Below are 20,419 nucleotides of genomic sequence, written 5' to 3'. Positions count from 1 at the left end.
TTTTTTAATGTACTTTTTTCGTGCCAGTTGTGACGAGGCCATTGGCGTACCATGCCAATTAATGATTACGAAGCTATATCAAACAAGCTCAGGTGAAGTTGGAACTCATAGAAGTAAAAAAAAAGATAACATGCTTGATCAACATTCCCAAGCTCCCGACCACGCTGGTTTTCGCTGGTCTTTTCGGGGATAATTCGTTAACGAATTATCCCCGAAAAGACCAACGAAATACAGATCATTTTCGGGGATAGTGAACACACGTGAAAGATGAACCCATGCAAAAAAGAGCTCAAAATAGAAATGAACATTCGGATTCACTCCCTCCACTCATGATCATGCTTCATCCTTGATGCTACCAACCACATCGCATGTTCTACTTCGAATCACTTTGCCAGTTGCGCCACCATATTATTATTCATTATCGTGCTATTTACTGGTTTGTTTGTATGAAGGGTACTGATACTAAAAGAATTAAAAGAAATAAATAAAACAATAAAAATAACAGATTAACTATTAAACACGCATTTCTAACAATGAGTAAATGGGTTTGAAGTTATTGGAGCTGGATGTTTTAAAAATTAAATAAAACTTTAAATCATAAAAAAACAAAAAAATGGAATTGAACTCAGGTCGACCATGGTACAAACATTACACCATTAACATTTGACCATAACTAGTTCATGAACATGAATTGTTATCTATCACTTTTAAACCCTTCAAATATAGTACAATGAACAAAGAGATGTGTAAAAGTTCATCGATGCGTGTGAGAGAGTAGGGCTGATGAATAGAAAGAGATGGCATGAGTTTGTGTTCATTATCCCCGAAAAATTTCGCTTGGGTTCTCAATGACATATATGGAAGTAATATGTTACATTTAGGGGGAAAATCACACCGATTTGAAGTGTTGGCGAGCTCGTGAAATCCGTTTTTTGCCTAGCGGATAAAATCCAGACTGTAAAACATTTTTAGCGCAAACAAATAAATCCCATTTTAATCAATGAACCTACATTTTTTGTGTTTTTTGAAGCGATACAATGGTTTATTTACCATAGGAAGACTTAAGAAACTCTCTTATAATTTATGTTTATCAGACCTATGCAGAATATGCACAAATGATTTGTAAAGTTGGGCATACAGTTGACCAAGGAATAGTTGGCTAGTTCGAAAGAACAACTCGATTGACTACTTCCGCATCGCGAATACATATCGACTACGATTTAGATACATACACTAATGAGGGAGAAAATTTGTTTTTCAATTATACAGTAGAACGTCGATTATCCGGGCAGCTCGGGACCGATTTGCACGGATAATGGTCCAAGAAATGTCAAATTCATTTGAAAAATTTAAAATCCACTAGTTTTATGATTAATTCACCTTGAATCAATTGATTAATCGTTAGTAAAATATTATTTTAATCAATAACTATAGATTTAACAGCTGTTCATGAACAAAAATGAATTTCGAAAATTCCACTAGACACCACAAAGCTGCACAACAAACTGGTTGCCAACTTGACTATGGCTGCAAATGTTCGCCGTACGTTTGAACAGCTGTCACATTTATGCACTCGGTTAAGCCGCCCGCCGGTTAATCCGCCTACGAATAATCGACGTTCTACTGTAAATAGCCTATTGGCTGGAGCTGAATTACAATTCCTCAAATAAAAACCGCCAACAAAAAGTCGATGAAACTCAGGCGAAGATTTCCTGCTACGCAACTTCAACCGTCAACACGCGTGACCGTCAACAGCGTGCAACAGTGCAGGAACGAAAAAACTCGATCGTGGTCTGTCAAAATCAGCACTCAACGACGACGACGAGCGCTGCCGGACGGAGGTAGAAGAAACGGTGCAGAAACGAGACGGCAGAAGCAGGCACGAAACGACGGTACCGAACAGAGTGTGCGAGAAATCTTTCACTTTGCCCCGTTGCAGTCCAATCATGGCGGCTTTCGTAGGACGAATTTGTGGATCCGGATTGTTGAGCCCGAAAGGCGGCGCTACCTTGCAGAAGGTCGGTAAATACGTGACATCCTTTACGGGGAAGGTTCGCCCGGGAGGGGTAAGCGAGTGCGTGCGTGCGTGCGTGTGCGCGAGTGGCCGTGTCCTGCGGATTGCCCATACGAATGTCCTAACTCTCGCCCCCCCCATGCGAAAGAAGTGCCAATCCGACACACAGAGAAGCGGGGCCGGGCCCGTGTTGCGAACAGAACCCGTGCAAAACGACACCATCCCCACCCCCATCTCCCCGGGCGCTGTCTCGTGGATTTGTGCCAGGTGGTGGCGGGCGGCGGGTAGCAGCGTAGTGAAGAATCCGATAGTGAGAAAAATGTTGTGTAATCACAGGACGTACTGTGCACGGTGCTACGGATGCGCTGGATCACGGCCGCCTGCTTTTCATCGTCCGACCGACGGTGCGAATGTGTTCAATTGTGAAATTCAGCAGCACACGCAGCGCAAAAACGCGAAAATATTCGCCGTTCGTCAAACGTCACTGCAAAGGGGTCGATATGTTTTATACTGTACCAACCCCATTTGCAAAACTCCGAACCACTTTGTTGATCAATTGCAGCAAGAACACCAAAGTGGATAATAATATTTTCCTCTATTCGCTTGCCGAATAATTGCACACACGCAGGTCAAATCTTTTCTCGTTCGACCGTCTAATGCAACACAGAGGGCAAGAAAAGTGACACGAGCGTGTAGAACACGATTGTTTTTCTTTTTCACTCGCATTATATAATTCTCCTCTTGTTGGGTGAACTAGGGTGGATGGGATAGAGGGAAGTGGTATTTTATCCGCGCTAAAGAAATATGTTTTGAAACTATGCTTTGTGTGGTGGAAGAGAAGAATTGATGCATTAAATTTGTATTTTTTTCCTTCCATTCTCTTACGTCAGGTACAAAATTTCTCTACGAGCCGCGCCTGGACCAAGAACCAGAAGGTATGTGGACTGCCCGTTTCGCAACGTCAACACTCTCAACCACCTGCCCAATGCCGCTCGCGTTGTTCGTGCCCTTTTGCAATCGGTTTTTTTTTTTCGTTGTGTGTTTAACAGGTTGCCACCGCTGCCGGTGTGCTGGTCGGAGGCGCCGGAGCGCTTCTGTACGCCCTCGAACAATCGGTGTCCGCTTCCGGTACGGAGGTGCACCCGCCGGAACTGCCATGGAACCATAAGGGTATGCTCGACTCGCTCGACCACGCGTCGGTCCGGCGCGGGTACGAGGTGTACAAGCAGGTGTGCGCGGCCTGCCACTCGATGCGCTTCATCGCCTACCGCAATCTGGTCGGCGTGTCGCACACCGAGGCGGAAGCGAAGGCCGAGGCGGAGGAGATCCAGGTGCGCGACGGTCCGGACGAGGCGGGCAACTACTTCATGCGGCCCGGCAAGCTGTCCGACTACTTCCCGAGCCCGTACCCGAACGAGGAAGCGGCCCGCGCCGCCAACAACGGTGCCTATCCGCCCGATCTGAGCTACATTGCGCTCGCACGTCACGGTGGCGAGGACTATCTGTTCGCGCTGCTCACCGGCTACTGCGATGCGCCGGCCGGCGTGGTGCTGCGCGAGGGTCAGTATTACAACCCGTACTTCCCCGGTGGTGCCATCTCGATGGCGCAGGCACTGTACAACGAGGTAAGTTGAGCAGCAGCACCGTCGTGTGGTGGAGATAGCTAAACAAAACCCCCCCATCCTTGTACTTGCAAAACCAGGCCGCTGAATATTCCGACGGTACGCCACCGACTGCCAGCCAGCTGGCGAAGGATGTGTCCACGTTCCTGGTGTGGGCCGCCGAACCTTATCACGACGAGCGCAAGCGCATGGGCATCAAATCGGTCGGCATCATCATGATTCTCGGTGCGCTGTCCTACTACATCAAGCGACACAAGTGGGCCGCGCTCAAGACGCGAAAGATTTCCTTCCACCCAAAGAGCAAGTAAGCGGGACCGCGCTCGGGCCGCACCAACAACAGCAGCAACAGCATAGGTGAGATGTGAAGTGGAGGAAACTGGCCATCAGCTGCCGGCCGCGCGAATCGAGACCACTGGACGGGAATCATCGGCATACCAACAACAAAACACACACACAGCCACAGAGGAAAAAGCAAAAGCGCAAAAGAAACGAAGGAAAAACCGGTAGAGTAACACCGGCCACAATTGGCACCTAGGAACACAGTGCACCAGTGGGAATTGGGTGCAAGGATGAACGAGGAGGAGGGATCGAAGTGTAGCGGCTGGGAGGGGGTGTCGAATGTAAGGACTTTGTTTTATTAAAGAATAGGATATTAAAATCAATCCTAAGCTACCGATACTCGCCAAATACAGAGAAGGATCCGTCTGGTTACAGCTGCCACCACCCTTACGCAAACAAGAACATGACACCTCCCCTCGCCAGCCACTTCTCGCTTCTCCCCGTGTGTGCGTGTGTGTCTCTCTTCCATCTGACACCATCCGCGATCTGTTTACGGATTGCGTGCGCCGCACAACATCCTTGCACACCGGGCTTCTGGTTAGTTTTCTTTTCCTTCCTTTCTTTTCCATGTATAGTTCAATTATCCTATTGTACGCAGTCACAAACCACTACCCGATATGTGCTACAAGAAATTACCGACAAACACAAAGCTCTCACGATCGTCTTGTTTCTTTTGTGGGTGAGATCGATTTCCGGGACGATTCTACGATTCCCTGTCCGAAAGTGGGTGTGTGTGATGTGATCACCAGGTGGTCACTATTACCGCTCTTGTGAAAGTTAAAGCGTGTCAATTTTAAATTTGTCACACTAGTCCCAATGCCCGCGTGCGCTTGTGTGTGTGAGTGTGTTTGAACCATCGTGGAGCTGGTGGTGCACGATCCTTTCTAAAAGGAGCGAAAACACAAGCGTCCTTGTTGTAGTACTAGTGGTAGTAGTATGGAGGCGTAAGATTTTATTTTATAAAAAATCATCAAAAACATAGTCGAACGATTCCCGGGGTTTGGCGGCGGATGATGGAAAGTGTGATTAGCAAAACAAAACAAACAATAAAACCTAAAACCGAAACCGTTGTTAATTTAATGCGCTGTCTAATGTGTTTGTGTTGTTATTTTCATTTTACATTAACAATAAAAAGCTGCATGAAAAAGCAGTCGTTCAGAAAACTGAGCCACGCGTTGTGAAGCTAAGATAAATTTATTTACCTTTCGTTTGTTTTCGGGTTAACATCACATTTTGCTCCTTTCTGCTCCACCGACCTCCTCTATGTACGACACGGTATGCTGCTTCCTTTTTATCCTTTTCTCTCTCTCCCTCTCTTAAAGCGCTTGCGATATTGAAGGTTAGTTTTAATGAAACGGAAAAAGGTCGTTGGTACTGCAGTACCCGGGAGTGGGCGGGGCTGGTAAGTGTCTTGCAAAGAGACCCCCGCGGAGGTGCCATGACGTGCCACATGGTAAACCATCTCCCTTTCTCACGAAAAATCTGTCGGAAAACGACATTGCCAAAGGGAAATGTGCAATTGCAAATTGGATTGTTTTTTTTTTACTGCAGCAGATCGATGGTCAATTTGCATACGTTTTTCGGTCCCGTTCCAAAAGCCAGTTGATGAATTGCTATACACCATTACCGATATTTTATCGATGCTCCCTGTGGGTGGTTTTGCTTTAGCTTCTAATGGGTAACTGCGATCAGTGTGTGAGTGAGGGTATGTGCGTGAAGTTACTTCACCACTTTGCTCTGTTTTCCTCATCCTATGCCATGAGACTGTTGACTCTCTTTTTCTTTTAGTTATTCATTATTGATTTTTTTAAATGTTTGTTTTTTATCTTCTGGCTTATTAGATTGTTTATTGTTGTTATTATAATTTCCATTTCTTTAACTCTTGAAAAAAACCTGTATGTTATCGTTCCGTGTCTTTTCCCTTTCTGTAGATCATACCCCGTTGTCCTAATCCTGGCTTTGGAATGCAGAGCCTACAGTGTTGTGTTGCTTTCTACTGATCTACTGAGCTTTCTTTATCAAAAGCGGATGCGCATTAGTTGCTTGGTCGCATCGGTTAACTAAACCATCGCAATTTCTATTTAACCACCACCTCTTCTTTAATTTTGTAGGGACACTCTACGTAGTATAAAATAGGAATGATCGTTCTCCTAACCAGAACGCTACACAGTTGAACTACCTTTCCTTTCCCTCGCGTTCCAGCGATGTGTGTGTGTCGATTTTGGACGATAAAACAATAATGACGATGAAACAACACATATATGAACCGCACTAGGGGATATTCAAATCACTGTGCAAAACCTGTGTAATTATTTAAAGCAAAAAAGAGCTACTGGAAACTGGATTCCCCTTTTCTGTATAGAAGCTACACGTGGTGATTAAGGAAATGGTTTATTTTGCCTTTGCACATACAACATTTGAATCTCGTCATCAAGTTGGCGTCGTCATTTTCTTATTTCTTTCCTTAACCCCCGCTTGCCTACACAAGGTTGTCTGTCTGTCTGTCTAAGAGATTATAGTGACTTTGGTCCTTATGGACTCTTTCGTCACATACAAGGTTGTCTGGTGGCTTTGGTCGAAGTAATTTTCTTCAATTTTTTAAGTGCAATAATCGGAACCAATTGCCAAAAAACGAAAGAAAAAAAACGTCTTTTGGTCCAACTAAGAGTTTTTGCGTTTTTTTCCCCCATCAAAACGCTTCAACGTAACTTTTGTTGATGCGACACAGGTTAACCATGTACACACCTCGGGCTAAAGAGATTGCTTACTTTCTTCCAAAAGCCACCCTCTCCCGGGTCTGCTGGTAATCACAATTAGGACATCTCGATTCAATGTCGTACCGGATTTCGATCCACTAATGACTAACACACCTTTCAAGCAGGTCATTTGATCCCTACCAATAAGATCACAAAATCAACGCATAAGGGTCAAAGGAAAAGGATTGAAAGGATTTCCTTGCTTGATAGCGGATGAGTAGCGATCGCTGGGATCGCTGGATAATAGTAGCTAGTAGCTGGGGGATCATTCGATAGTAAAGAACTGACCACAGCACCGGAGGGAGAGAGAAAGAGAGAGATAAACATTGTGTAACAGGAAAGTGGAACATTAATAATTGATGGTTGTTTGCCTTTCCGAAAAGGAAGTTTATTTCCTCCGTTTCTCTTCAATGTGTGGTACTCGCTCTTTCCGGACGAGCTATAGGGGTGTTTCGCATTCGTGCTTGCGTGTATTTTTTTTCTGTTTGTTTGCTACATTTTAACCATTTTTACTGCATTTTGTTGTTCAGTACAGGGGCGGGAGGAGGGATAGGGAGAGATGTTACCTATTGTTCAGTTATTATTTGCATTTGCTACATGCTCGCACTGATCGCTCCCATAAAGCGGTGGTTACAATTCAATTTTCTTTCCCATTTTAGCATGTGTCCTGTTTTTAGTATCTTTTCCATATGCATCAACCTCTCGTTATTGGTTTGCTAATAAGTTTTGTTAATATATAGCGCTTCACCACATCGGACCTCTGATCTGACCATTCGCATGACCCTCTTCATCATCATCAGTGTTGGTTGATTTTTAACTTACTTCGATTCTTACTTCTCTTTCAGCTTTTGCATCTTCCTCTTTATTATCTCCTCACTGTTACAACTTTCCACTTGCAATAGTTTCGCGCTTTCTTCCCCTCTCACTTGCACCCACACGTGAGGGACACAGGCAGAGTGAGAAAGAGAGAGAAGAGAGAAATAGTGTTCGGGATTTCGAAGATTTGAATTAAGAGCACTAGAAGCAACTACCCTCTGGAGGCTGTGTTAACTTAAGATTTTCCTTTAGCGTCATAATCCTACGTATTTCTTGTAAAATTGTCTTAATCGTGTAATCACGGTTCCATCTGCTCAGCACTGGAACCATCCTGTGATCGACCTGTAAATTACGGTGTGGGGAAAGATAATGAAAAATGACGTCACGCAGATCATAGTTAGCTGGGTCTTTGTTATAGACACTACTTACCACACCATTCTGACTGTTGATGCAGTTGATGTTGATTTTGGAAAGAAATTTCAACGTCGGCGGCTCGTCCGGATAACGCTCGCCGCATTCAACTTTCAGTGAGTACATTCTGTTTTCATATGGAGTCTGGGGAAGAGGGTTAGACATACGAGCGAATGGCGAGGGAAGGTTTTGTGGTCAGAAACAGTGCAGGACAATTCAATAACCGTTTTACGCAGACAGTACTTACCCTGGGTGGGCCAATGATCATGCCAGTCCAGTGAGTAAGGGTCATGTCATCGTCATTCTCGAGACCCCACGATATGGTGCCGTCTCCTACGCCTTTCTGTCCTGCTTCGAGCTCTTCAAGTAGGCGAAAGTTTCGTGGAACAACTGCGGAAGGCATACACACAAAAATGGATCGGTCACGTTTCATTTCAGCAATTATCCACATAACAGTTTTGTGCTTCATGAAATCCGTTACAAAAGGCAAGGATCTTTTATGTAGAGGGAATACATTCGAACATTCAATCAATGATAAAAACGATTCGTAAAAGTTGGAATTGCGTCAGGTGAGACCAATTAAAGAATCGAGTAGAAATAGGAACTCCACCATGTTGTCATGTCGTGAAGTACAAAAAATAAAATATCAATGAAAGAAATTGATTTTTTTGTTTGCAGATGAGTGTTACGTACAGCTCACAAGACTTGTACAACATAATGGTTCAGACCATCATTGGTCGTGGCTGTAGTAGAAAGTTAAAAATAATAATGAGATAATTTAATAAAGCACGAGTCTCGTCCGGCTAACAACGGTCGACTGACTAATTAAATGGATAATTCTGTACTGAAACGACTACAGAAACACTACAACCACAACAACCACAAAAGTAGGGGGATCGTGCTGGACGGCGAGTAAGCTGACTTTTGAGCGCGTCTGGTTGCAACAACCACCGTTGCATCGTAGTACACACCCGCTACACCCAAGGCCCCCGAACTTACCAACTCCTGACGAAGCCATCCTCGAGTATGTGTAGTGTGGCGGCGTGGGTACGGCTCACAAATTGTCCAGATTCTCTCCTGTTTCTCGTGAGGTTGCTGCAACGATACGGATCCGGGCTAGGTGATTCCAGGCGGATCAGTTTCTGCTCGTCCTAAGCAATTCCGCCAGTCGCTGCTGCTGTACCAAAGAAACGAGCGTGTGGAGAGAGAGAGAGAGAGATAGAGAGAGGCAGGGAAATGCTGGATTAGAGAGCAAATAATGCAAGCATGCATAGATAAGCATATCATATTTTTCGCGCAAAGGGTGAACAGAATTGCGGCAGCTCAGTTTGTGTACCGAATCGTTACATTGTGGTTGCTACTTTGCATGATTGCATGACGTATTTCGTTAACTGTCAACCCCACACCGGGCAATCCATTTTTATCACACAAAAAAACCATACAAACGATCATACATCCCTCCGGGCCATACCTACTATGATCAACCCGAATGGATTTTCCAGTGTTTTACTTCGACAGAAGCATGCTAACACGCAAGTTCAATGAAATGCTTCTCGGCGCAGCTTGTTCAAGCAATTCTTCACAAGTGCTAGCAAGGATGCAGCAAATTGGTGGTGCGCATCTTAATCGTTGCTTTCTCCAAATGAATTAAGCCGCAATTTTTTTTCGCAATTTTCAATATCAGCACCAGTGACCGCCATGCAATCGCAAACCAGACAGCAGTGGCATCTGTGCGCGTGTATTGGTTCCCTTCCGCTGGTTGGGTGAAGTTTTGCGTGTTTTCTAGTTGATGAAATTGGGAGCCGCAGCCTATGAAAGGAAAACAAAATGCAAACCGCATCCCATCGAGACGTATAGGAGCCGGGCTGGGGGCCAACACATTTTCGTGTCACTTGGAAACGTTTGCTGAAAAATAGCCAGTCCGAACGGTTAGAGAGTACGGATGTCTCAAAAGACACGAGAGACTGCAAAGACGGGGGAGAAAGGGAAGGCACTGGGTAAAAAAGGAAACGTCATCGGCGGGTCGCGGAACAGCGCACGCACTCCGAAAAAAAACACGGTATCGGAAAAAAGAGATCGTTTCACCATGTCATAGATCCATTTTCTATCTAATCCTCTTCAAATTCGTACTGTTTGTTGGATTCGTAGCTAACGGGAAGAGCCCGTCGTTTTGCTACCCACCATTTGTTCCGGATGATCGGACGACGGCACAGTAATTACTCACGCGGACACGGATTATTTGTGACTGTTGGCCTCACACACTGCCCACCACATCCTCCTCGCTGATTTGAGGAAGTGTGAATGTTTTGAAAAGTCTTGCATCTAACCTCACTGTCGTCGTCGGCGACTACGATCGAACGCGGAGCGCACGTACGTAAAGCGACAGCTCTCACCGGATGATGACGACCAGCAGCCACAGTAGTAGCAGTAAAAAAAATAATAAGACACCCTTAAAAACACACCCTCAGACAAACAGCTCGCTAGCACGGGTATGGCAGAATTTCCTTCAACTAAACTTTCTTCGCTTTTGCGTTACGTTCCGGCAATACCGATATATCGACCCCTTTCATCACGGGGGTCGTCCGCACCACGGTCACCTGGAAACTTCGCGTACTAAACACACTTCTCTACTTCTGCTGCTGCTGCTGCTGCTGCGCTCCCTTTTTCCGTGCGATGTAGAATCGGCACCACCAGCCAACAAAAAAAAAAGCCGTCTAATCCTTACGCCCCCGGGAATGGCCGGCAGATGGCTCCGGGTGGCAATATGTGCTGTGCAGTGAGAGTTACGGTTATTACTTTCGGGGCTTACTTTTCTTGGCTCGCGCAGTACGACGAGATTTCGAAGACCAATTTTGATAGCGAAACGAAGTTAGCCGCAGACCAGCCAGAAAATTGAAATGTAGCGAACGGTCGCACTGGTATTGGTTCCACCGAAAGGTACCTACACACATGCAACCCGCAAGCGGATTGATTGTTACTGACTGAACTGACTGTTCAAGAAAATTATACCAGGAGAAGACACGATCAAGCAAGGTATCGTCGAGTTTTGGGACGATTTTAAGTTTGAATTGACAGTTATGTCGACATAATGCAGCGTTTAAAACGTGGTGGCTTGAAGCAGTGGTTTTGGTTATCGAATTAATATCATTAGATGTATGCTTTACGACTATGTTCTATCTGTGATTTATCGCTTTTGCTATTAAAACATTTTATGCTCTTCGAACACGAAGCATACCAATTTATTGCTCCTCCTCATCAAATCGGAAGTACACATTGCTCAATACGGGATTAAACTTCACCGACCACGGAATTGTTCTCTTCCGGTTTGGGTTTTTCCGTAACAGATGCACGCCTTGTCGCCAGTTTGTGTTCCACCTGGTAGGCTCATCGGACGATTCCTCAACCGGAACTAGCGGCCCACTCGATATGGTAGTTTTCGGACTGTGACTTCCGTCCAGATGCCAATCGATCCATATTGCTATCCCGTTCAAACGCTCCGCCTCCGATACGAACAACTCGCCCCGCTCCAGTTTAGACTGTTCGAAGTCCTGCACAAAGTTTATCTCGATCAGACGAGTCGTTCCGGCCAGCGGAAAGGATGGATACTCCCACAGCGGTTGCGCTTCGACGGGTGAGTCCGCAAACGTCGAGTGCTGGTCGATCAGTTGATCCATCAGCGTCAGGTCGAACCCTTCGCAGCTGCCGAGCGGAGCGTTTATTTTGTACAGATCCACAAACTCTACCGGCAGTGCGTACAGTGTGCCGGATGCAGGAATCACCGTCACGTTGGCGGGAAGCAACGGCCGAAGGTTCTTCAGCAAATCTCCGTAGTGCAAGTTGTCCCACGGTAAGATCGCGGAAGGAAAGTGTGGTTCCGCAAACACGTGCGTAATGGTTACCGCTTGCTCCGGTTCCAGTGCATCGGCGGACGGAAGAAACCGAACGTTGACCACACTGTTATGCTCCACGAACGCTTCCATGCAGCGGCGGGAGATTGCGTTCGGTTCGTACAGCAGCACCTGCTTCACACCCATCCGGGCGGCGGCCAGTCCGAGCAGCGAGCCCTCGCTAAGCACCAACACAACGGAGTCGCTCGAAAACACTCGCTCAAAGTAATTCAGGTACCGCTTGTTGCGCAGACTATCGTTGAGCTGTCCGATGCGCGACCGGGACTGCGCTATGTGCCATCCGCAAGTGCAGTGCGGTGCAGTGAGCGGGTCTTTGACCCATTGCTCTCCAACGCCAAACCATAGCGAAAACTCGTCGTGGTAGGATTGTAGCACAAACTGTTGGCCTCGTTGAAGTGGAATCTTCAGCGGGGGTAAAAAGTATACCGCCTGCATCCAGTGATCACGCCAGGGAATATAGTTTCCCTCCGGCAACCGCCGTTTGGAACCGTTGTCGGAGTGCTTCTTCTTCAGCGCCTCATGCTCGGGATGAGCCCAGTACGGCGCGCAGCTTAGCAACACGTCCCCCTCGCAGTCCATCGTTAGGTCCCACCACATAAATACGGCCTGCGGAAAACCGGCCGTGCGGGCGTGACATACGCTCTGCTCGCACCGATCATTGATCAGCTCTTGGTGTTTGCTCCAGGCAAACTTAAACACGGGAACCGGATCGGTTAGCACGTTAAAGCTACCCGCCGGCAGCTGGCTCAGCTGGATGTCGAATACAGCGCTCGATCCCCGACAGGTCGCCACTTCCGGCGGTACTCGCAGCAGAATATCACCGTCGGCATTCGAGAGCGTCTTCAGCTGCTGCCAGCTAAGGGCCAGCGGACATTCGACCACCTGCGCGTACACGGTAGCCTGGTGCGGTATCGTCAGCACATCCTCCGTCAGCAGATGCTGTAAGGCATGGCGGTAGGTACCGAGGGCGCCTTCGCCGATCAGCTCAGTATCGAACAGTTCCGTCACCAGTACGTTTGCGCGCCGCTCCATATCCTGCCCCGGACCGACCGTCACCTTGGTTGACCGTTTCTTCACCAACCGTATCCGGTCCTGCATTCCGTTGGCCGCAATGATCCGTTCCGCACAGTCGGCCATCGGGCGGAACGCTTCGCACGCCACTACACTGTCCGCCCCAGCACGGATGGCCATCATCGAGAGAAGCCCACTGCCCGTACCGATGTCCAGCACGTGCGCTTGGTGGCCTGCCGCGTGCAGCCGGGCTATCGTCAGCTGCAGCGCTCGGTCGTATTTCTGATTACGCTCCCAGTCGTGGCACATGTCGGCGAACGCGCTGCGTGCTATCTCTTGCCGCAGATCGAATCCCCCATCCTCCGAAGCGCTGTCCTGGAAGGTGTCCTCCATTTAGTACCGCAATGCACAATTATTTCTGCTTCTGAAACCGTATCGTGCTGCAAACGCAACGTTTTGTTTACATGCAACCCACACATACACATGCATGTATTCACACACATGTGTCAACTATAAGATACTCACAGGCAAGGTGTGTACCGTTGACAAATATTGCTTCTCGTTACCTTGGTTGTAGAGTGCAATTAAATAAAAAATTAAATATAAAATGAATTGGATTTAAAAAAAAAACATAAAACGACGAAACGACACAAGAATTCACAACAACTAAACAATCATTTTCCGAAATCTTTTCTGCAAAAAAAAATTCTTTCCAGAAAAAAAAATCTCTTCTGGAGCTGAGTTGTCAATTTGGGCAGAATGACATCACCTTCACATCCCGTTCGTTTTGGTTACAATCGTGTCAACCGCAGCCAATGGCGTAAGTGCTTATTTGCTGTTCGGATATCATTAAATCTCTGATTAAAATAAGCTTCCCGAACGTCTAGTGCCCTGCACTTATCTAAGTTTCCCAAACACAGAAGCTGCCCTCCTGACGAGAGTGATATCAATTGTTCAGAACAAAAAGAAACAACAATGTCCAAGTTTGTATAACGGGAATGCTTGCTTAGCGTTGCAAAGTTCCGGAAATTTGATCGGCGCAAGATATCTTGTTCAGCAGTTTTACAAGCTCACATCGGAAATATGTCTAGCAGCGATCTTACAACCAAGGAAGCCATCGTAAGTAGCAAGCGTGGTCGGACGAATAATGTCGCACTTCGCTTAAGCTTTCCGCAAGCGAAGGAGAGAGAAAAGCGCTTGCACGAACATTCATCTATTCCGCAGTGGTGTAAGGATGTAGAGACTAAAATTATCCACGACTTTGTGTGTACTGGCTGTGCTCAGGGATCCATTCTCTCATTTCATTAACATTCGCATCCACATGTACATCTCATGCTCATCAAGCCTGAATGGCGTACGATTCCTTAACCCCCTTCGCTCGATCGATGTGCTTCGTCGGTTCATTGCGCTCTTTTTTTGAGGTTATTCAAGCTGCTGATGTTGCTCCTTTATCGTTTACCTGGGCAGAATGGCTTTCTTCCCCATCCGGAAGCAACTTGTAGTAAATGCTGATCGGTATGAAGGCCGATCCATTAGTCCCGTACAGCAGCAGCCTTTTTTTGGCGGTTGGAATCAGTCGATCATCGTGTGTTCGCTGCCAGCCCTTCCCATTGCTTGCTCTGGGACCAGTCGAGACGTTTGCGGAACAAACGATGATCCCCGAGGGATTGAGTGCCCGTGCGGCTGGTTTGGTTTGTATGATAGCGATGGCAACGGTTGGTAAGATAGTGAGGCGGATAAGTAATATTGCTCTTAATGCTCTGGATGATGCATGCGTGCGTTAATGTAACGTGTCGGGCAATCAATGTATTTGCAAGCGAATTGTGTGGCAACGATTTTTGACGGTTCGATAAACCAAGCTGCAACGAACGAATTTGTTGCTGCTTCGGCACCTCGCTCTCGCGCATAATAGCGAATAATGACCGTTTTATTTAAGTTGAGCGGCGTCGTCGATTCAACATTAACGATAAAATCAAGGAGCTGGGCACACTGCTACCGAAAAACATGGAAGGATCGAGCAGCGAGCTGAATGGCAAGGATGGGCGTGTTAACAAGGGCACCATACTGAAAGGGACGGTAGACTACGTTAAGGAGCTCAAGCTGGAGGTTAGCATGCTGCGGCGCAACGACGAGCTCGTGATGGCACTGCGCAATGAGAACGCATTGCTGCAGAAGCGTGTCGCGGTAAGTGTGGCCTCATCTTAGCTCTCGCCCAAAGATTGATGATTGAATGATTAGCACATGTTTTATTTTGATGGAAAAAAATTCCTCACCAATGTACGCTACTGTAATGATGTAACACTTAATGCGACCATTTCCCAAGCTTTTAGCCATTTTAAACCCACAAGGTAAGGTAGGCAGTTTACGTTAGCTCGCTCTAGGGCGTGTCTGGATCGCTGCGGAATAATGTTCGTGCAAGTATCAAGCATCTGTTGGCAATACCCCGAACAGGTGGAAGGCCGATATGATTCTTTTTTTTAAATTACATTCTCTTTCTCTTTCCAAACATGTTTGTTTGCCAACTTCGAATCATTTGTTTCCCAAACAGTCAAAGGTCGAGCAGCAACTGTCCCCGTCAAAGGATGGTATCATCGGTGTGACGTTCTACATCTTTGTGGACATGTGTGAAAACAATCTGCAGCTCGAAAATCACGCCAATCGTCTGCAGAGCTTGCGCAAGGAGCTAAACTACGTGAAGGAAACAGACTGGCAGTACGATTCGGTGGAAAAGATCCTCGGCCAAAATTGATTGGTGCGGCCCAAGTCTGCCTTTTGAATGCCATTATCCCAATGCAGCCAATTTTCCACGCTTAGCGTATGTTTTATCACCAAAAAAAGAAATTCCTTTATAGCACTTTGAAGTGTCGTTTCGTAGTTTTTTAGTGTTTCAGTATTTGGCTGTACAAATTATTGTTGCTTTAAGCTCCTTTGGCGTGTTTTTATTAAACGTAACACAAAACTGTCGACAAAATGTTTCGTCTCACGGCATGGTTTGTGCGTAAGGCGTTCGAGAAATCGTCCGACCAGCAGCTGTCGCTGGCGGAAAGAATAAAACAGTGCGAAGAAAAACTGCAACAGGAAGATGAGGAGAGCAAAGAGATTAAAGCAGAAATTGCCAAACAGGCGATGGAACCAACGGATTGCTTCCAAACGACGGGTAACTATGGCAACCCAAACGCGAGAAAGCGGTAATTTAGAGTGATTTTTTTCTTATGTTCCCTTCCTTTATCACTCCTTCCAGGTACGATAACCGAAGTGAAGGCGGACTATTTCATCATCGACGGAATCTACTTCGTACCGAGGGCTATGCTTAAAAACACGGAAGCGGCCAAACACGTGGAAGAGAACACCAAGCTTCAGTTTCTTGCCAATCGTAAAACGGATCCGGTGTCGGGTGAAGTTTCCACCAAAGTGGTTAAAGTCCTTTCCGTAGTCGACAACGTCTGGAACCATGGAGGTACGGGTACTGCTGCTGCGGCTGAAGAAGAAGATTGGGTGAGTGAACTGGTCAGAAGATTGGCTGCTTGGAGCTCAACATTCTATTGGAACGTTCCTTTACCCTAGACACAACCGGCTGATACAGCTTCCACCGTCACGTACTTCAAGAAGAATCGACGCCGCGAACCAGGCACCGTGATCGGGAAGGACCGTGACATCCTCACCGTGGAAACGGATGCCGGCGATCCGATTAGTGTGAACATCGACAGGACAAGCATGACGTTTGTACCGGCACTCGGCGACTACGTAACGCTTGCCTGCGTGGTACAAATGGATGGCAAGTTTGTCGACTTCAAGGGCGAAGTGCTGGAGGTGGAATCCATTGAACCGAGTCGCATCGTCAACGGTACCGGTGTAATTATCGCCCTGGAGGAGGACGGTGGTGAGATCCGCACTACAACGAATGGAACCGTTATCTTTATGATAGAAACTCTCACCGATTATCGACCGGGAAAAGGTGACCGGGTAGAATTTCGAGCAGTAGAAAACAAGCACGTGCGATTGCGCTGCATCAACTTGAAGCTTCTTGCTGCCGGTGTAACGAAAACGCTCGACATGGCCACACCACCATCGCACCAAACGAACGAAACCGGCGGAGGATCGGTGAGAAATAGTTCCGACGAACGGGCTGGCAGCTTGTGGGCGGATAAGCACGGTATCAACATTAGCGGTGACTTCGATGTGACCCTGAAGGACGGCCAGGATCGGGAGCTGCGCAAGGTTGTGATAAAAAATGAATCCCGGAGGCAGCACAAGATACTGAAGATGTTACCCCCGAGAAGTGAAGCGCCCCAGGTATGTCTGAAGTCGCCGTTTGCACACACGCAGTCGTACCTCTTTCCGGGCGAATCGGTTGAGTATGAGTTTGAGATAACGGGCGCAGGTCTGTTCGGGCGGAACGAGGAAAGCTGCATATGGTGCTTCGGCGGATCGTTCCGCATCGGTCGCATCTTTCGCATTACGGTAGGGCAGGAGACATCGAATGGGAAGCTTCCGACGATCAACACCATCGGCAGCAATGGTGGTGGCGGATACAATGGGAAGTCGTCATACTGCAAGAAGCAGTTGGCATTGCTAAATATGCGTCGTGCCCCGGGGCCGGTCCTGAATGGGCCGCGCATCGGTATGCGGGCGAACTTCATCGCTAATCCAATGCCCTCCTACAACGTGCCGTCGGAGCTGTACGATCTGATCCTGACGTCACCGAGCCGTGCTGAGGTGTGCAATGCGCTCGAGCGCCCACCCTACTGCTTGAGCGAAGAGCTGTCCCCGAAAAACTACGCCCGCATCAAGAAAACGCTCATACATCTGGAGGAGATCCGGCTACAGATCGAGTTCCGCAAGCACGACCTCGATCGGGCCCACTTTACGCCCGAGGAAAGCTTTCTCGCGCTGGAGGTAGCGAACATTGCCGAGGCGCGGCCCTCCATCCTGGTGGGTGACTGTGTGCGTGCCACAGCCCCCTGGACGAACGACTCCACCATCTATCAGGGCGTGATACATCGCGTACTGCACAGCCGCGTGCTGATCAAGTTCGACCAAACGTTCCACTCGCGCTACAACGGGGAAAGCTACGCGATACAGTTCACGTTCGGTCGCAGCTCGTTCCGCAAGCAGCATCACGCCATCAAGCGAATGCAGCTGACCCATGGGCTGGAGTATTTGTTCCCGGAGCGGATTAACGTGCAGGAGCCGGTGCTGAATGTGCGGTTGAACGCGCGCAGCGAGTTGGTGCTGGAGGAGAGCATGGAGGAAGGTTGCACCAAGGGCCGTGTGTTGCCGTGGTGCAACGCAGCACTGAACCGCTACCAGAAGCAGGCGATCGTGAATGTGTTGCGCGGCGAGGCACGTCCCATGCCGCATATCATCTTCGGACCGCCGGGCACGGGCAAAACGGTCACTATAGTGGAGCTGATCCACCAGCTGATAGCGAATGTGCCGAGCGCGCGGCTCATTGTCGTCACACCGTCGAACAGTGCGGCCTACCTGATTACCGAGCGGCTGGCCCGGGGAGGCGTACTAGAGCCGGGCGATTTTATCCGGCTGGTCGCCATGAGCCAGGTCGAGCGGGAAGCGGTTCCGGAGCATTTGGCGCAGTACTGCGCAACGGTCGATGTGGCCGAAGAGCGTAGCACGCTCGGCGATGTGCTCGTGACCGAGTCGGGGCTGCGGATGAAGTTCCAGGCGAAGCACATTGGACGACACCGTGTCACGATCAGCACGTGCCTTGGTATCGGTTCCCTGATGATGATGCACTTCGATCCGAACCACTTCACGCACGTCATCGTGGATGAAGCGGGCCAGGGGCTGGAACCGGAGGTCCTCATTCCCATCTGCCAGGTGAGCCGGACGGTCGGGTCGGTTACGCTGGTAGGCGATCCGAAGCAGCTTGGCCCAATGGTCCATTTTAACGAGGAAGCGACATGGACCAGCCACCTATCGCTGCTGGAGCGGCTGCTCAGCCTGAGGCTGTACTCGATCGATCGGCAGCGTTTCACCGGCGATACGGCCGGTTACGATCCCCGGCTGGTGACGCTGCTGCGCATCAACTATCGATCGATTCCCAACGTGCTGTCGCTGTACAACGATATGTTCTACGACAGTGCACTCGAGCCGTACGTGAAGGAGGTCGCCGACGAAGATGTCCAGCTGCTCGGTGCTATTCGGGACATTCTAAAGCTTCCCAAGCCGTCCGACGGCTCGGAGGACACACGCAAAGGATTCTTCTTCTGTGGCATCGACGGCACGAACAAACAGTCGCCGGACAGCCCGTCCTGGTTTAATTCGGCCGAAGCGTGCATGGTGCACAAGATCGTCGAACGGCTGTACCGCGGGGGACGGTGTGGCCCGGCCGATATCGGCATTATCACACCGTACGTCATGCAGGTGCGCAGCATTCGGCGTACATTCGATGCGGCCATGCTGGAACCGCCCAAGATTGGCTCGGTGGAAGAATTCCAGGGCCAGGAGCGCAAAGTGATCATCGTGTCGACGGTTCGCTCATCCAGTGCTTATCTCGCACACGATTCCAACACCAAGATTGGCTTTATCTCGGCCCCCAAGCGCATTAACGTAGCTCTGTCTCGCGCGAAAGTGGCACTGATAGTAATTGGCAATCCGAAGCTGCTGGCCACCGATAAAACGTGGATGCGCGTACTACAACGAGCGCTGGACGATGGTACCTACTGTGGGTGTACGCTCGGGTCGGCCATTTTGCGAAACGTTTCAACGGCCACGCGGCGCGAGGGCAATAATTTACAGCGCCAGTATGACGACGACGACGACGACGACGAAGACGATGAGTATCAGTACTAAAACGGTGGACGGCAGGTGAACAAATAATGTAACACCACGGTGATTCCAATACGTTTTAAACTCGAGAGAAAAGCTACCAGGAGATTTTGGACATTGTTAGAATTGAGTTGAATTTTAATTGATCGTACTTTCATTCTACATGTCTTTTTAGTTTAATGTGTTTGGTTCTTTGCTGAAAACCGCAATCTGTTGTATGTAACATAAGATTTATACTATTGTTAATTTCGATTTGCTTTCAAGAATTTCGCTTTACGCGGTTGATCAGACATCTTTTTCTTTTTCCTTAACTGTTTGGGTTTTCTTTAATAGTGCTCATTCTACCGTGTTGGTATAGGGACACGCGGAAACACATTCTGAGGAAATGGTTGCAAATATATCCGTGATTTTTGCAATGAGCATAAGCAACAAAGAGCTTACCATCTTCTAAAAGAAATGACATGTTGGACGAAATAAATAGTGGCAATCCTGTAGAGATTTAATCATCGGATCGTTTTCTCTTGATGAAGCTTACATCAGTTCCTAAAATGACCTAACTTTGACCGATACACACCAGCTAATTTCCGCCAATTTGCTGGAAAGAAATCAAAAACATCCCCAAAAAACACGAGCATTTGGATTTTATGCGAAAAGCGATTCGTCGCTCCTACTGTTATGGCCGTCTTGAATTGCTTCATCGTTTGATTGCATTTGGTTTACTGAAACACCTTACTCTTGTGTGCCTTCTATTTC

At 48.0% G+C, this 20,419-nt stretch overlaps 5 protein-coding genes across 11 annotated transcripts; 3 read left to right on the top strand and 2 right to left on the bottom strand.

Annotated features, from left to right (window-relative positions):
- The first annotated feature begins 1,791 nt into the window (after positions 1-1,791).
- LOC121591612 (cytochrome c1, heme protein, mitochondrial) lies at positions 1,792-5,055 on the top strand. The gene is made up of 4 exons (XM_041912328.1): positions 1,792-2,018; positions 2,905-2,949; positions 3,064-3,639; positions 3,717-5,055. Exons 1-4 carry the CDS (start codon positions 1,947-1,949, stop codon positions 3,942-3,944), a joined length of 921 nt encoding a protein of 306 aa, XP_041768262.1. The 5' UTR covers positions 1,792-1,946; the 3' UTR covers positions 3,945-5,055.
- A 2,042-nt stretch (positions 5,056-7,097) lies between these two features.
- On the bottom strand, positions 7,098-10,910 carry LOC121591613 (ubiquitin-conjugating enzyme E2 variant 2). Of its 7 annotated transcripts, none has more exons than XM_041912329.1 (5): positions 10,768-10,910; positions 8,958-9,135; positions 8,206-8,348; positions 7,977-8,102; positions 7,098-7,889 (listed from the first exon to the last, which is right to left on the bottom strand). In XM_041912329.1, the coding sequence occupies exons 2-5, from the start codon at positions 8,974-8,976 to the stop codon at positions 7,749-7,751; spliced, it is 429 nt and encodes a 142-aa protein (XP_041768263.1). In that variant the 5' UTR covers positions 8,977-9,135; positions 10,768-10,910; the 3' UTR covers positions 7,098-7,748. The 7 variants fall into 7 exon arrangements, with proteins under 7 accessions (XP_041768263.1, XP_041768264.1, XP_041768268.1 ...); XM_041912330.1 differs by having other exon boundaries at positions 8,958-9,132; XM_041912334.1 differs by lacking the exon at positions 10,768-10,910 and adding an exon at positions 10,421-10,545 and having other exon boundaries at positions 8,958-9,132.
- Positions 10,911-11,112: 202 nt separating this feature from the next.
- LOC121591611 (protein arginine N-methyltransferase 7) lies at positions 11,113-13,393 on the bottom strand. The gene has a single exon (XM_041912326.1). It carries the CDS (start codon positions 13,268-13,270, stop codon positions 11,198-11,200), a length of 2,073 nt encoding a protein of 690 aa, XP_041768260.1. The 5' UTR covers positions 13,271-13,393; the 3' UTR covers positions 11,113-11,197.
- A 268-nt stretch (positions 13,394-13,661) lies between these two features.
- On the top strand, positions 13,662-15,633 carry LOC121591339. The gene is made up of 2 exons (XM_041911720.1): positions 13,662-13,996; positions 15,426-15,633. The coding sequence occupies exons 1-2, from the start codon at positions 13,961-13,963 to the stop codon at positions 15,624-15,626; spliced, it is 237 nt and encodes a 78-aa protein (XP_041767654.1). The 5' UTR covers positions 13,662-13,960; the 3' UTR covers positions 15,627-15,633.
- Positions 15,634-15,847: 214 nt separating this feature from the next.
- On the top strand, positions 15,848-20,169 carry LOC121591336 (probable RNA helicase armi). Its single transcript, XM_041911716.1, has 3 exons — positions 15,848-16,034; positions 16,119-16,372; positions 16,442-20,169. The coding sequence occupies exons 1-3, from the start codon at positions 15,848-15,850 to the stop codon at positions 19,688-19,690; spliced, it is 3,690 nt and encodes a 1,229-aa protein (XP_041767650.1). The 3' UTR covers positions 19,691-20,169.
- Positions 20,170-20,419: the final 250 nt, after the last annotated feature.

Source organism: Anopheles merus, chromosome 2L, assembly GCF_017562075.2.
Source record: "Anopheles merus strain MAF chromosome 2L, AmerM5.1, whole genome shotgun sequence".
NCBI lineage: Eukaryota > Metazoa > Arthropoda > Insecta > Diptera > Culicidae > Anopheles > Anopheles merus.
Note: the sequence above shows the minus strand (reverse complement) of the source record. Positions and strands in the feature narration are given on the sequence as shown.